This window comes from Helicoverpa armigera, chromosome 5 (genome assembly GCF_030705265.1).
Source record: "Helicoverpa armigera isolate CAAS_96S chromosome 5, ASM3070526v1, whole genome shotgun sequence".
NCBI lineage: Eukaryota > Metazoa > Arthropoda > Insecta > Lepidoptera > Noctuidae > Helicoverpa > Helicoverpa armigera.
The window spans coordinates 13,199,232-13,212,020 of NC_087124.1; the positions used below are offsets into that span (position 1 = coordinate 13,199,232).

The 12,789-nt window shown below is 39.7% G+C and overlaps 2 protein-coding genes across 5 annotated transcripts; one reads left to right on the forward strand and one right to left on the reverse strand.

Annotated features, from left to right (window-relative positions):
- Positions 1–50: 50 nt before the first annotated feature.
- LOC110374637 (neurofilament heavy polypeptide) lies at positions 51–3,627 on the reverse strand. The gene is made up of 4 exons (XM_021332434.3): positions 2,050–3,627; positions 1,870–1,954; positions 1,334–1,523; positions 51–1,217 (listed from the first exon to the last, which is right to left on the reverse strand). Exons 1-4 carry the CDS (start codon positions 3,384–3,386, stop codon positions 1,030–1,032), a joined length of 1,800 nt encoding a protein of 599 aa, XP_021188109.3. The 5' UTR covers positions 3,387–3,627; the 3' UTR covers positions 51–1,029.
- Positions 3,628–4,259: 632 nt separating this feature from the next.
- On the forward strand, positions 4,260–12,411 carry LOC110374641 (heterogeneous nuclear ribonucleoprotein A1-like 3). 4 transcript variants are annotated; one of them, XM_021332442.3, is made up of 9 exons: positions 4,260–4,420; positions 5,351–5,737; positions 5,987–6,074; positions 7,565–7,751; positions 9,911–10,056; positions 10,377–10,512; positions 10,675–10,781; positions 11,704–11,739; positions 12,133–12,411. In XM_021332442.3, the coding sequence occupies exons 2-8, from the start codon at positions 5,364–5,366 to the stop codon at positions 11,713–11,715; spliced, it is 1,050 nt and encodes a 349-aa protein (XP_021188117.1). In that variant the 5' UTR covers positions 4,260–4,420; positions 5,351–5,363; the 3' UTR covers positions 11,716–11,739; positions 12,133–12,411. The 4 variants fall into 4 exon arrangements, with proteins under 4 accessions (XP_021188117.1, XP_021188118.1, XP_021188114.1 ...); XM_021332443.3 differs by having other exon boundaries at positions 12,136–12,411; XM_021332439.3 differs by lacking the exon at positions 11,704–11,739.
- Positions 12,412–12,789: the final 378 nt, after the last annotated feature.

Consider the following 12,789-nt stretch of genomic DNA (forward strand, 5'->3'; position numbering starts at 1 on the left):
CCACATCATTTGAAGATTTCCATCAGGATAGATAAATAAAAATAAGCAGATTAAATTCAACGAGCCTGTTTATTTCGTAATATTTGTCTCACAACATAATCATCTCTATAACTAACAATGCTTGCTCATAACTACCCCATCATCGTAACCTTCTCAATTTAACTTTACTTTCTAACATTTACCATATTTCTGTATTTGGCAATGGCATAAACAGTGTTGTGTACCATACAATGAAGTTTGTATAGAATAAGACAAAAATCTAACAAATATAATATTACAGTTACTATTGATAATAGAATACGTATGCCATATTTAACATTAGAAAATACATTATATTAAAACAAAACTGAACTTTGAAGTGGTAACATTCCATTCATACAAGTAAATTAATTGAATTAACATGGAAAAATAATATTTTATTCTATGTAAAACTTGGCTAGCTTTATTTAGCACATCAAACTACATCATTATTATATTACATTCTTACGAGATATTTTATGTTGTATGGTATGAAAAGTATCAAAATTGTGTATATTCTTTTCTTTAGCACGTGTCTGAGGACTCGTATTTTGGACCAGTACTCGAGAAAAGATCTCGTCGTAAACAAAAATTGTGGTTCCAATGGTTAATCGAATTTTGAGTCGATCAATGCTTGAGTAGCCTTCTAAAATACGCACCCAAAAGCTTATAAAAATGAATCAATTTAAACTATGAAATAAAAAATCCGAATTTGGCAAACACGACGTTTTCATACAGCATGCACACACTGTGTCAAAATATAATCAAGCTATTGGAATAAATCATAGAATTTAGAACCACATTGTTTTCAAAATGTTACTATGCATAGTTTTGTGGTTAAAAATATATTAATACTAAATAAAAAATAATTAATATCTAAAGGACATCGGACCGTCGTGTTTCGTCATACTCAGATCATGGCAGTGTGTAATTTAAATGCCATTGCATTTTATAATCTGGTTAAAACATTATTTTAGGTCTTTTTCATTCTTTGTACTAAATAAAACCTAACTAATCGTTTGAATCTTCGCTGTCGGCGTCGGCAGCGCTGTCACCCTCGCTCTTGTGTTTCTTCACTTTTTTGGCGCGAATCTCGAACTTGGACAGATGGATCTTTTTGCCGCCAATTTTGGTGTCACCAGCCAGCTTGATTGCACGTTCCACTGCTTCGGGTCCATCGAATTCGATGAATGCCGTCGCTGGAAAGAAAGATAAATCATTTATGACATATTTGGGGTTTATTTAAATAAATAGAGTCCCCCCATACTTTCAAGAAATCTTAAATTCATTGTATTCTATGACTTAATCTACTTACACATGGTGTTCTTCCCCTTGACAAGATGTCGTATGCTCCTGATCTTGCCGGCGCCGAGGAATGTGGTGCTGAGCGCCTGGTCGGTCAGCTCAGCATAAGACCGCACCACCAACGTCGTCTGTGTCGCGGGCAGCGCTCGCTTCACGCGGATGCGGCTGTTGTCTACGTATGTGTGGTTTTCTTCTAATGCCTGGGGGAATATCAAAAGTTATAGTAACCTTTTTTCAGGTAGAAGCGAGATGTCCTACAAAGAAGTAACAGGTTGCTCAGGTAACTGGAAGACTGGGTTTAGGAAGTCAGATAGGCATGTAGTCATGTAAAACACTGGAACTCAGCTGCACCAGGTGGTTAGACTGGAATCTGGCCCCAATATATTTGGTGAAAGGCTAGGGAGATGATGGTAATCTTTTTTTGTAATGGCAATTACTATTGCCCTTTTATTAAATTAAATATATAAAGAACTTCATGTTCAAGACATTAGATAATCAAGTATATGTTTTACAAGTTCAGTATAAAAGTTTTTTCATTGAACATACCTTCTCAGCTGCTACACTGGTGTGGAAATTTATGGTAGTAGTAAATACTGGCTTTGATTCTTCTGTGGGATACACCTCTGCAATGCTGGAACAGAGAAAATGTGTTTTAGTCAACTTAAAACATTGTTAAGATGATTTGATATTTTAGATATATAAAACTATTATTAACAAATGCCTTACCCAAACTTTTTAATGGGTCCATGTTTAATAAACTGGTCAGTGAGCAACTTCTTATAGTTCAACATGATAGATATCGGCAGGTTCTCCACAATAACTGTATGTGCTAAGCTGTCCTCGTCCATATCTCCCTTCTTATCCTTGTTCCACTTTCTCTTCTTCCATTTAATCTTCTCTTTAACTTCTTCACTCTTCTCTGCATCTTCTTTAGTGGGAACCGCTGGGCCTTTAGGTTTCTTGTTCTTGTTGAATTTCTGCCTCAACTGTTTGCGCTTTGTTTTGTCAACAACAGTCATCTCATCAAGCAGGTTTGTCAATGTGTGAGCGTTGTCACCTATGCTGAGGTTCTCTAGGTCCTCAGCAATAGCTTCAGGTTTTGCATCCTTCCTACGTGCCTTAGGTGCGGGCTCCCCTTCCCCTTCAGTTGTTTCAGTGGGAGGAGACTTCACCTTCTTCTTTTTTAACTTTTTAGCTTTAGATTCAGTTGGCACCTCATTGTTATTATCTGTGTCGGTAGGCTCTGAATTTTCAGGTTTTGCTTTCTTTACCTTTTTTATCTTCTTCTTTTTCTCTTTGATTTCTTGAGCTTGGCTTTTGGCATCACCTGATGACTCTCCCAGCATTTTTTTAGTTTTATTAAACTTTGCAGGTTTTTTCTCAAGTGTAATAGTTTTAACAGCATCAACCTCCATATTTAGATTGTTGACTTCAGCTGCCTTATTCTCCTTTTCAGATTGCTGATACTTTTTCAACTTTTTAATGTTCTTGTTTTTGTCTTTGATAACAGTTTTGGCTGCAGCACCAGGCTTCGCACCAACTTTGGAGTCATCAGACTTGGTCCTCTTCACGACAACTTCCTCATTGTCGTCTAGCATGAAGCTGACGGACTTGTTCCTCTTCTTGGGCTTGCCACTGGAGACCGACCTTGGACTCTCTGTAGAGTGCTCAGTTACCGATTTGTTTTTCATGATGGACTTGACTCCTCCCGCTTGGTCTTGATTCTTGTTACTCGCGTTAGGAGTAGAAGTAACTTTCAAATCCCTGACAGGACTGCTACGATCTGTACTTGTGTTTAAATTAGAGCCATCAATTTTAATTTGCGAAATGTCCAATGTCTCTTGTTTGCTCCGCTTTTTGTTTTTGTTAGCTGTGAGTTCACGTTTAGGGGTACCTGTCTTGGCTTTTACGGTTTCCTTATTGATTGTTTCATCAGACTTTCGTTTCTCCGCAACTTTATTCGTATCTGCAACAGACTTGTAAAGACCAACAAAATCTAGGGTCTTGTCAAATGCATGCTTTTCAGCAGAACTTGGTTTTAAATCAAATGACTTGGATTTCATTTTTGTCGCTGAAAAGTATCTTTTTTACCCAATAATTGTAACAGAATTGTTTTAACACATGATAAATACGGACGTGCTCTGAATGTGTGTGAATATTTTGAGGTTATGTTTTGGAGCTGCCAAATGCCATTTGCCAAAAAACAGGTGTACCAACATATATAGCTTACAATGAATGAGAGCAACACGAGCCTGTTTACAAAATAAAATTACACAACTCTGAAAAAAACTATGACTCCACACATATAGACCAAAATCCATTCAATACTCAATACACAACAAGTAGGTCACAATCTAAAAATGTGCGAAACTGTTAGGTACCTATCGTTAATGAACATAGGTAAGAGTACATTAAAAGCAAAGTAAAATCGGTTTACCAAAAAGCTTATTTATTTAATGTTATTTTGTTAATATCACTACATTTTATGCGTCCCATGGGAAGCACTGTCTGTACCCGGATAAAATATAGCCTATGTGCTTCCTTACAGTGAAAGAATATTTCAAATCGGTTTGGTAGTTCCGGAGTTTTTAGAGTACAAACAAACAAAAATATTTCGTTTTTATTATAAGTACAGATAGGATTTTTTCTTAAATATTTTGTTAAATATCTTTCTATATACTAACAGTATGTTATTAATTATAGTACCTACATATTCAGTAACAGGTATGCAAAAAAAAGGCACATTTTAGATCTTGAACTACAGGCTGTTGATAGCCCGCCTGCATATACTTAGACGTACATAGCACTTTTTAAGGACTTGTACATGTTTTAAACTTACTTATTCTTATGTTTTTCTATCCATTATGTTTCTAAAACCAATTTTAGTTTATTGATTTTATTCGTCTATTCCAGTGTTCGGATACACCTACCAAAACGAATTTTTAATATGACAACACCACTAACCTCACTTTTTTAAATCTATTTAATGGCGGATGCGCTTGCGTGATGCCGGTTTCGTGTTATTATTGCATATAGTTTGGCGTCTTTTCCTGGTGGATTTGTGATATCATTGATTTTACCTGTTAATTCACATTTGGTAAGTTAAAGTTTCTATCATACTGTTCAATTGTTAGCCCGAATTGTGTTATATTATTGTAACAACGTATTACGAGGTAACGCTTCGGGTTCGTGAATTTTCCACTCGAAGTCTAAGCATGCTTCATGGCGCGTATGGCTTGTTATGATGTATTTACCGTTATCTGTGATCTTACACATAGTTAAATTTAGCTCATCTGCTAAAACAGTGTAAATTTTGTACGATTCTGCGTAATATGATGTTTCGCGCGTTAAGTCGGCCATACACGCTACGGTCTACCGGAAAGGTCCACCTGTGCAGGTATGCCTGCACAGGTAGACCGGAATGTGTGTGGGAATAGACCTGTGCAGTTTTTTGAACCTGCGCAGGCAACCGGCGCAAGATCGAAAATCGATTCTTTCGAGTGACACCGTACGGTGTACCTGTGCGTGTGTGCGTGTACTCCGGTCGCCTGCGCAGGTCGCGTCAGTTGTTCAAAATCTTCTGGTTCAAATTTCAATTCACTTAATAAATTAACATGACTATATGTTTTTCTTTTCAATAACCAATGCTTACACCACTTTTTTCGCTTCTTTTTCGTATTATTCATCTTCAAAATTAAAGCAAGACCTAGCAATGCCAGCGTGTCATCGTCCAGATTCGATGCCATTGCAAAAAGAACTGAAGACCGCTCCGATACACCGGAACGTCCCCATACACGCTACCAATGTTCGGTTGACCTGCGCGGGCATACCTGCACAGATTACCTCTCCGGTAGACCGTAGAGTGTATGGCCGGCATTAGCAACTGCGCCCTTGAGATCTGAGAATAGGCGCCAAGTGTTGTAGATAAGTTTTAGCAAAAAATAGATATGGCGGGAAATGTTGCCACTGTGAGAGCGTGACGAATCGCACGCCTGATTGCTTGAGTCGGTTCTTGTGTGTATTGCAGCTGGATCGTCAATATGGTAGCCCAGAAGAAAGGCCGCGGCGCTAAAAACCAGGCAGCGAAGGCAAAGGCCGCCGCCCAAGCCGCCGAGGAGCAGGCGCCTGAGATGGAGACTTCCGAGCCCGTCGAGGCCGAAGACAACAACGGAGACGCCGAGCAGGCTGAACAGGGCGACGACTCCACTGTGGGAGACGCCGGCGCCGCGGAGGGCGGCGACGCCGACCAGAGCCACGACAACGCCGAGGGCGATGCCGCCGGAGATGATAAGAAAGAGGACAAAGTGGAGTCTGGTAAAATACTCGTTGAGAACCTCCCGTCGACCTACCTGTTCGATTACCAGGAGAAACTCAAGGAGTTGTTCTCAAAACACGGAGAAGTTACCAATGTCAAGTGAGTACACCTGTTCTACAACATCAGCAATGTTACTGAAACATACAACTTGCCAACATTCAAATATCAATCCCTCAAATATCTAAACTGTTGCTATGAATCACTATATTTGTATTTGTAATTCAAGTTGATTAGTATATGATAAATTGTGTGATGTGTTCTGGAGGAACTAGCAAGCTGCACTCTGAACACAGTAACACTGGCTCTACTGAACGGAGTATTAATGAGACAAATTTTCTTTCTTTTTAGACGTGGTCCAATCATTGTAACTGAACTGACCACAACTCCGACATTATCGGCAATAGTCGAATTCAAAAACAAAGAGTCTCTGGAAAAGGTAAACAATAGTTTATTAACATTTTATATTTTATGCTGACAAGTGATTAAGTAGATATTAGAATTTTATTAGCCTGCTTCTGAATGAGGCTGTATTTATGGCTAAAACTTTTTTCCAAATTATGTATATCCAGAATTGTTGCCACTTTCCTCAAGTCCTGAGCTGAGCAAGTGACTATTTGAATGTTAGAACAGGCTGGTCTTCTACACTTGATGAATCTGTTTGGCAGCTTTGTTCCTTTGCAAAGTAAACAACTAAATTCATGATTGATATCACTGTGATGTAGTAGATCAGCTGATGAATATACTCATGCCATTTTGTGACGTGTCCATTTATGTGTACTTGCAGTGGCAGTTGGTAAGTTTGGGCCTGGTGCAGTGGGTTTCTGGTTCTATTAGTAATTTTACAGCACTAAACTTGGTCATGTTCCATTATTTCAATTATTATTCATTAAAACTTAAGTAAGGCACTTTTAAACTAATTGTGAAGAAACTGCATGCAAAATCAAGATGTATGATTTTATTTATATCAATATTAAGTAAATAAATACACTGATGCTTGCCACTGATACTGTATGAAGCCCACTGCACAGCCTTGTTGGTAAGTAGAACTCCAGATGTATTTGCGATCGGTAATGTGCTAAATATAATGTGTATGTCCATAACGAGAGGCCGCGAAACTCGCGTGCTGATAGACTAAACATTCTGTTATTCGCTGTTACCATGCCAACGGACGGCGCCGGCAGACTTTACCTTCACAGTTTTATTATCATTACGTGTAATTTTCGCGCTATAACGGCCCTACACTAAAAGTTATCGTTTCCAGAAATGATTGCCCATTTCATACAGAACAGTTCGAATTTCGCAATAATTGGTGCTCAAACTAACATTCAACATACTCAAGGCTGGCATTATTTCTTTTGTTTTGTGTAATACACATAACAACTCTAATTGAATGGTTTAGAATCCTGTCGAGCCTATAAAACAAGGCTACTTAAGTTCATATTTTACACAAGGCAGCATATTACACGAATACTTGACACTTCAATAATAAATGCGTAGTTCTACACGCCGACTATTTCCATTCCGTTTTCAGGAATTACCACGTTCTCGGAAGAAAATTAGATTTCCCGCGACATGCACGGAGAATTCCTTGTAAACGAGTGTCGTTGGCGTGTGTTGAATGCAAGGGACTATTTTATTTATTAGTTTTATAAATATTTTAGTTAAATTGCAGGAAATGGGTACCTCGTGGTGTTTTTCTTTGTATTATGAGAGCAGTAATGTATTTGTGTAGTATGGTGCTTTCTCATGGTATTGTTTATAATTTTAATTTACGATTGGAGTCGATAAACTATAAAATCCATCGACATACAAAACTTGACCAACATTCTGGAATACTCTCTCAAAACGCATGGTCATATCAGTCTTTTAAATCTAAAGACTTTCAAATATGGAGCCTACAATGTCTAACATGTGGGTGCCTCGCAGGCGTTGTCCGAGGAGGGCACGGTGCTAGACGGCAGCAGCATCTCAGTGTCGGTGGAGTCCCGCGCGGAGACCGCGGTGCTGGTCGGCGTGCCCTATGAAGCCAGCACGGAGTACGTGAAGCTCCTGTTCTCCCAGTGCGGCGAGGTCGCGCATATACACGAGTTCAGCAAGACTAAGTACAAAATATGTAAGTGATATTTTTAATTCTAGTTTTTTTCTAGCTCTCAAGTCCTAAGATGGAAAGTTTGACCCTTTCAGCATAGCCGTCATTGTCGTCGGAGGTCGTTTTTAGGCATGCATCTTGGCGTTTATTACGCAGTAATGTCGACCATCCGAATTGTTGTACTTGATTCTATTAATATGCGTCCTCTTTATGAAGTCTAATTTAAAAGAATATAATTAAAAAATTGGGAAATTCGTCAGTTCATAGGTACGCGAACTTAGGAAAATGTCGAAATGTTGAGAACCGTATCGACGCTACGATCGAGGGCGCGCGTAAAGCATGTACTATCCAGTGTCCGATTAACAACGTGCTCTGGGGTAACGACCTCGGGCGGACAATAAAAACGGCATCAGTATTAGCGCCAACGAAGGGGAGTAACAGAAGGGTGAATGAGCCACGCGGGAGAAAAAAGTATTGATTTACTACCCCAGCGCGTATTACGCACAACTGTTACGACTTTCGACGTAACGCCGCACAATACAACTTGCCGCCACACTGTAGCACCTGATATTCTTGCTCGAAATAACACGAGCGAGTTTTGAAAGAACATCTTAAAAGATTACAAGTGCGTTCCTTTGTGAATTACTCATTGTGCGATTCGGTCGGCTCTCCGTCTTAGGAGGGTGCGCCCCTTTCCACTTCTATTCATACCGTCCAACGTGCTCCTGCTACATAATAAATCGAGAATTTATTGACGTTTCCCAGCTCGCGTTAAGAGCAAATCGCGGCGCCGATATGGCTCATATCGATTTATGTTAGGATTGGCGTCCATGTTGCATAGCAGAATAATATGCAAATGAGGATAGCTAGCGGAGGGTATTATGCTCCCCAACGCGAGGGGAAACTGTTATCGGCGACTGACGTCAGCCAGTCCAGTTGCAACGGTTAACAGTTTAATTAAAAAAGTAGTTGACCCATTTTAAGCTTCTACACAAAGACGAGAAACTTTTAGGGAAGAAAAAAGTGCACGATGATTTCAAATTACTTTTATGTACTAGATGAAAATAAGAGGAATTTTATCGACTATCTGCGAATTATGAGCACATAAATGGCGAATTAAGGCGTGTTACGTTTGCTGACCATACCTTAGTTTTATTACAGTTTTCAAGGTCCACTGGTTAAGTACAAAGTGGTACTTGAATGAGTTACGCAACCGTGTCAAGCTTCGGCTTTTATAAGTTTGTTGGTATGCGAATCTTGGAAAAAACACGATGATGATTTTATAGCAGTTCAATGACCGGTCCATTGTTTTTTTGTGTACCTGGGAAATTAGAGAATCCAACGTGCCACGCGTGTTAATTTTAATTTGTCGGAAGGAAAAGTACCTTGTCCAACTACTTTTGTAAAAGCTTAAACCTGTTTCGTGTGTACGGATGTATAGTAGGACTTGTCGTGTTCGCATTGTAAATGAGTCGTGCAGCATCCCCCACGATAGCTGTTATTGTAGGGTGCGCGTCGCTCACCCCTCGTGACGCGGGGCGTGTTTATCTTGCGTTCACTTTATCCAACTACGAAATTGAATCTCTTTGCCGGATGGAAGTTCTCATATAGCGCTCGGCGAATTGATTGACAGTTTCTGATTCGTCATCGCTCGCTCGCGGCTGGGCTCGCGTTACGTCAATGAGAATACTTGATGTCTACCCGTGGCCACGTGTTACGCATGATGTCCACTAGCTATTTTAGATTTTCTGTACAATTAATTGGAAGTCGTGCTTCCTGTAATCTGTCATGTTCATATTTCGTCGAAAGAAATATTGTTGCAAATAAAAGGGAGGTTATTAAATATAATTGGAGTTTTGAGGATTCCGACTATATGACTCATAAGTTAGTCGAACGCAACAACGCGACATATGGGATGTAAGTTAGCCGAACGCAACAAAGTAAAAAGTTATACTTCTGTACTTTTAATACCTACACCTAATTTGTTAGTAAAATAAAGCATAAATACACGACTCCATAAAATCAGGACTAGATGAGCCTAATCATGTTAGCCGCCCTTTTTCGACGTCAAAGCCAAAATGTCCTCTGCTGGATAAAGGCCTCGCCTGAGCTTCGGGATTTGCCAGAGCTTTACCGACCTTTTTATAGATAATCCAACTAATAAAGTATTCTCTCGTGCACAGTGAGAGTAACATTCCAAGACAAGGACTGCGTGGACAAGGCCCTGAAGCTGGACCGCGAGCTGCGCATCAACGGCTTCCTCGTCACCGTCTCCAAGTACCGCGACGAAGACGAACAGAAGGCGCATAACGCCGCCAATGTCAACAAGGTATGTACTAAAAATAAACATAGCTCTTTTTCTAAAATTTTGACTGAATACGTGAGTTTTATTAGAAACATAATAAAAATTAACGGATTTTGTTCTAAGCAATAGTTTTTTATTGCATGTAAACTAAATAAATATGATGATGGATGTACTTAAAGTTAGTGTTCTATGTGGCCCAACTATTTTGGCTGTCCTGGAGCTATTCTTTGCACAGAATACAATTTCGCGAAAGCTTTTTCAAGATATAAAGCCAATGTCTACATGACGTTCTCCCTATAAAATGATGTTACGTTTACTCACAATATAACGTTAACTTTCCGTAGAATAAGCGGCAGCACCCGAACCAGCAACAGAACCGCAACAACGCTAACGCGAACACGAACGCGAGCCCCAACGCCAACCGCTCCAACAACTTCCGCGCGCGGGGCGGCGCTTTCAACGCCAGGGGCAACTTCAGAGGTAACACAAGTCACATTTCTTTTCAAACTTTGTATTCCAAGGACGCGATAACTCGAATATCTCAAGGCTGCGATTTAACTGACATTACAGTGTATTCCATATTCATCATCGCAAGAATCTATTATCTATACAAATAGTTTTAATATGTTGTTATTTTTCCAGGAGCTCGCGGTCGCGGCGGGTTCGGCGGTCGCGGCGGCGCATTCCCGCGCGGCGGCTTCGCCCCAGTCAACACGTACATGCCGCCACAGGGCTTCATGGGCCGTCCGGTAAGCTGACACACCACCCACACCTCATACCCGCACTACCGCACGAAACCACCCAGTAGTAAGCCAATGGCTTGATCACATTGTGTGAATAATGTCCTAAATGTTGTGACTAGACTCTTCAATAAAAAGGTCTTACATAATCTCAAGCCTTATGAGTTTGACTTGACAGCAGTGCTCAAACCCAATAGCGCGACAAGACCACAACATTCTTCGCAAACGCGAAGTTAGCCGAAGTTAACCGAAGACAAAGAGGAGGAGGAGGACTTACTTCGGCCAACTTTGCCTTGCTATATCCCTTCCTCATTGACTCCGATTAACTTTCCCAAGTACCTCGCTCGCCGAGGAACTTAACGATTAGTGTGGAGGATACTTTATTCTTCCTATTCTAAGCATGACTTTAAATATCATCTTGAGAATATCTAGTTGGCTTACTACTCTGTGCCTTGCCCTCAAACTATATTTCCTGCACCATAAGCTAGCATGTTAGCGACACTGCTTTATTATGTACTACATATGTAATCTTAGCATGTTCCCAAGCATTGGATTGGACTTTAGCCTGACTTGATGTGGCGGAATATTAGTATTATTCTATTTTATTTTATTTTTGATTATACAAAGTTTAGTTGAACTTTGATGTAAAATAGTGTCGATTCCATGTTTTAGATGTCAACATATAGACATGTATTTATATTTTATTTATTTACCCTTCCACAATAACGTTGACATCTTTCGAACTGTATTTTTTTGCAATAATTTTTAAGAAAGCTTTTTCCATTGCATGTCCACGCCCATTTCATAGAAACGAGTGCATAGAAAGATGTGCAAAGAAATGCAGTACAAGACGAGACACTGAAAAGACTACAGAATACACACCAACTCTGCAATTCTCTGTGCATTAACACATTCTGTGCATTCTTTTCAGAACTACCTGTAGAAACATTACACCAGTTAAGTCCAGGTAAAGTTGCGCCTTTACGATCCGCCATGTGCATACACACAACCAAAGCGCGACGATGTCCGTTTTGTAGGGAAACAACGGTTTTGAACAACACTGAAACAACTAATATACAGTCCTCGCCAATATGCAGGTGCCCAAGAGGACAAGGCGCCACTGATGTTGGCTAGAACTAATCCTTATAATTTATAATATGCTTTGCTATTAATTTGCCTCTTTTACGGTTTGGTTGCATGTATTCAGATGGTGCAGCTCATTTTTTTTTTGTGAATTTGATGTGTGAAAGTAGACTGTATGTTTTTTTGATTGGATAAATGCTGTAAATAGGTCAACCGATACTGAATGATCAGTAAATTATGCTCAGTATTTTAATTGTAATATTTGTTTGTTTCTCAGCAGGGTGGGTTCATGAACGACGGTCAGCGACCAAACAAGCGGCTCCGGCAAATGTAACCATATTCCTTAAGACATAAGATCCAGTGTCGTGCGTCGTCCTCCTATGTTCGTGTGTGTGAGTGTGAACAGCGCCCTATCAGAGACTTCTACAGTGACATGATTTGCAGTATCAATAATAAAGAAATAAATCTAGCTAATTGTATTTACTAAGTACATGGAATAAAATAATTGTAAGCTAATGTCTTTTTGACAGGTAATAAATGTAATTACTAACATTTACATGGTTGTTTTGTTTTATTCCGGATTTCACCGGTGGAGAAAGAAAGTTGAGTAATTGCGGCGACATTTCCCTTTTGTTTGCATTTAATTAACACAATATCAGTGGTTGGTGTGACCGGAACACAAGACGGGGACAGTACGAGGTGCCACCCACACGACACAACGAAGACAACATGCTTCACAAATATTTTGAACAGTAACATGCTTCGAAATATGACCAAAATTGGTTAGCACGCCTATTTTCCTATACATAATAGTTCGAGCAATTACATTTTTAGTCCGCATATTTGGTTGCTAAAAAAAACGAGTTTCTAATTGTCGACAAGATTCTAACAGCAACACTTAACATAACGTTGTATGTAGCAACCCATGTTTTCT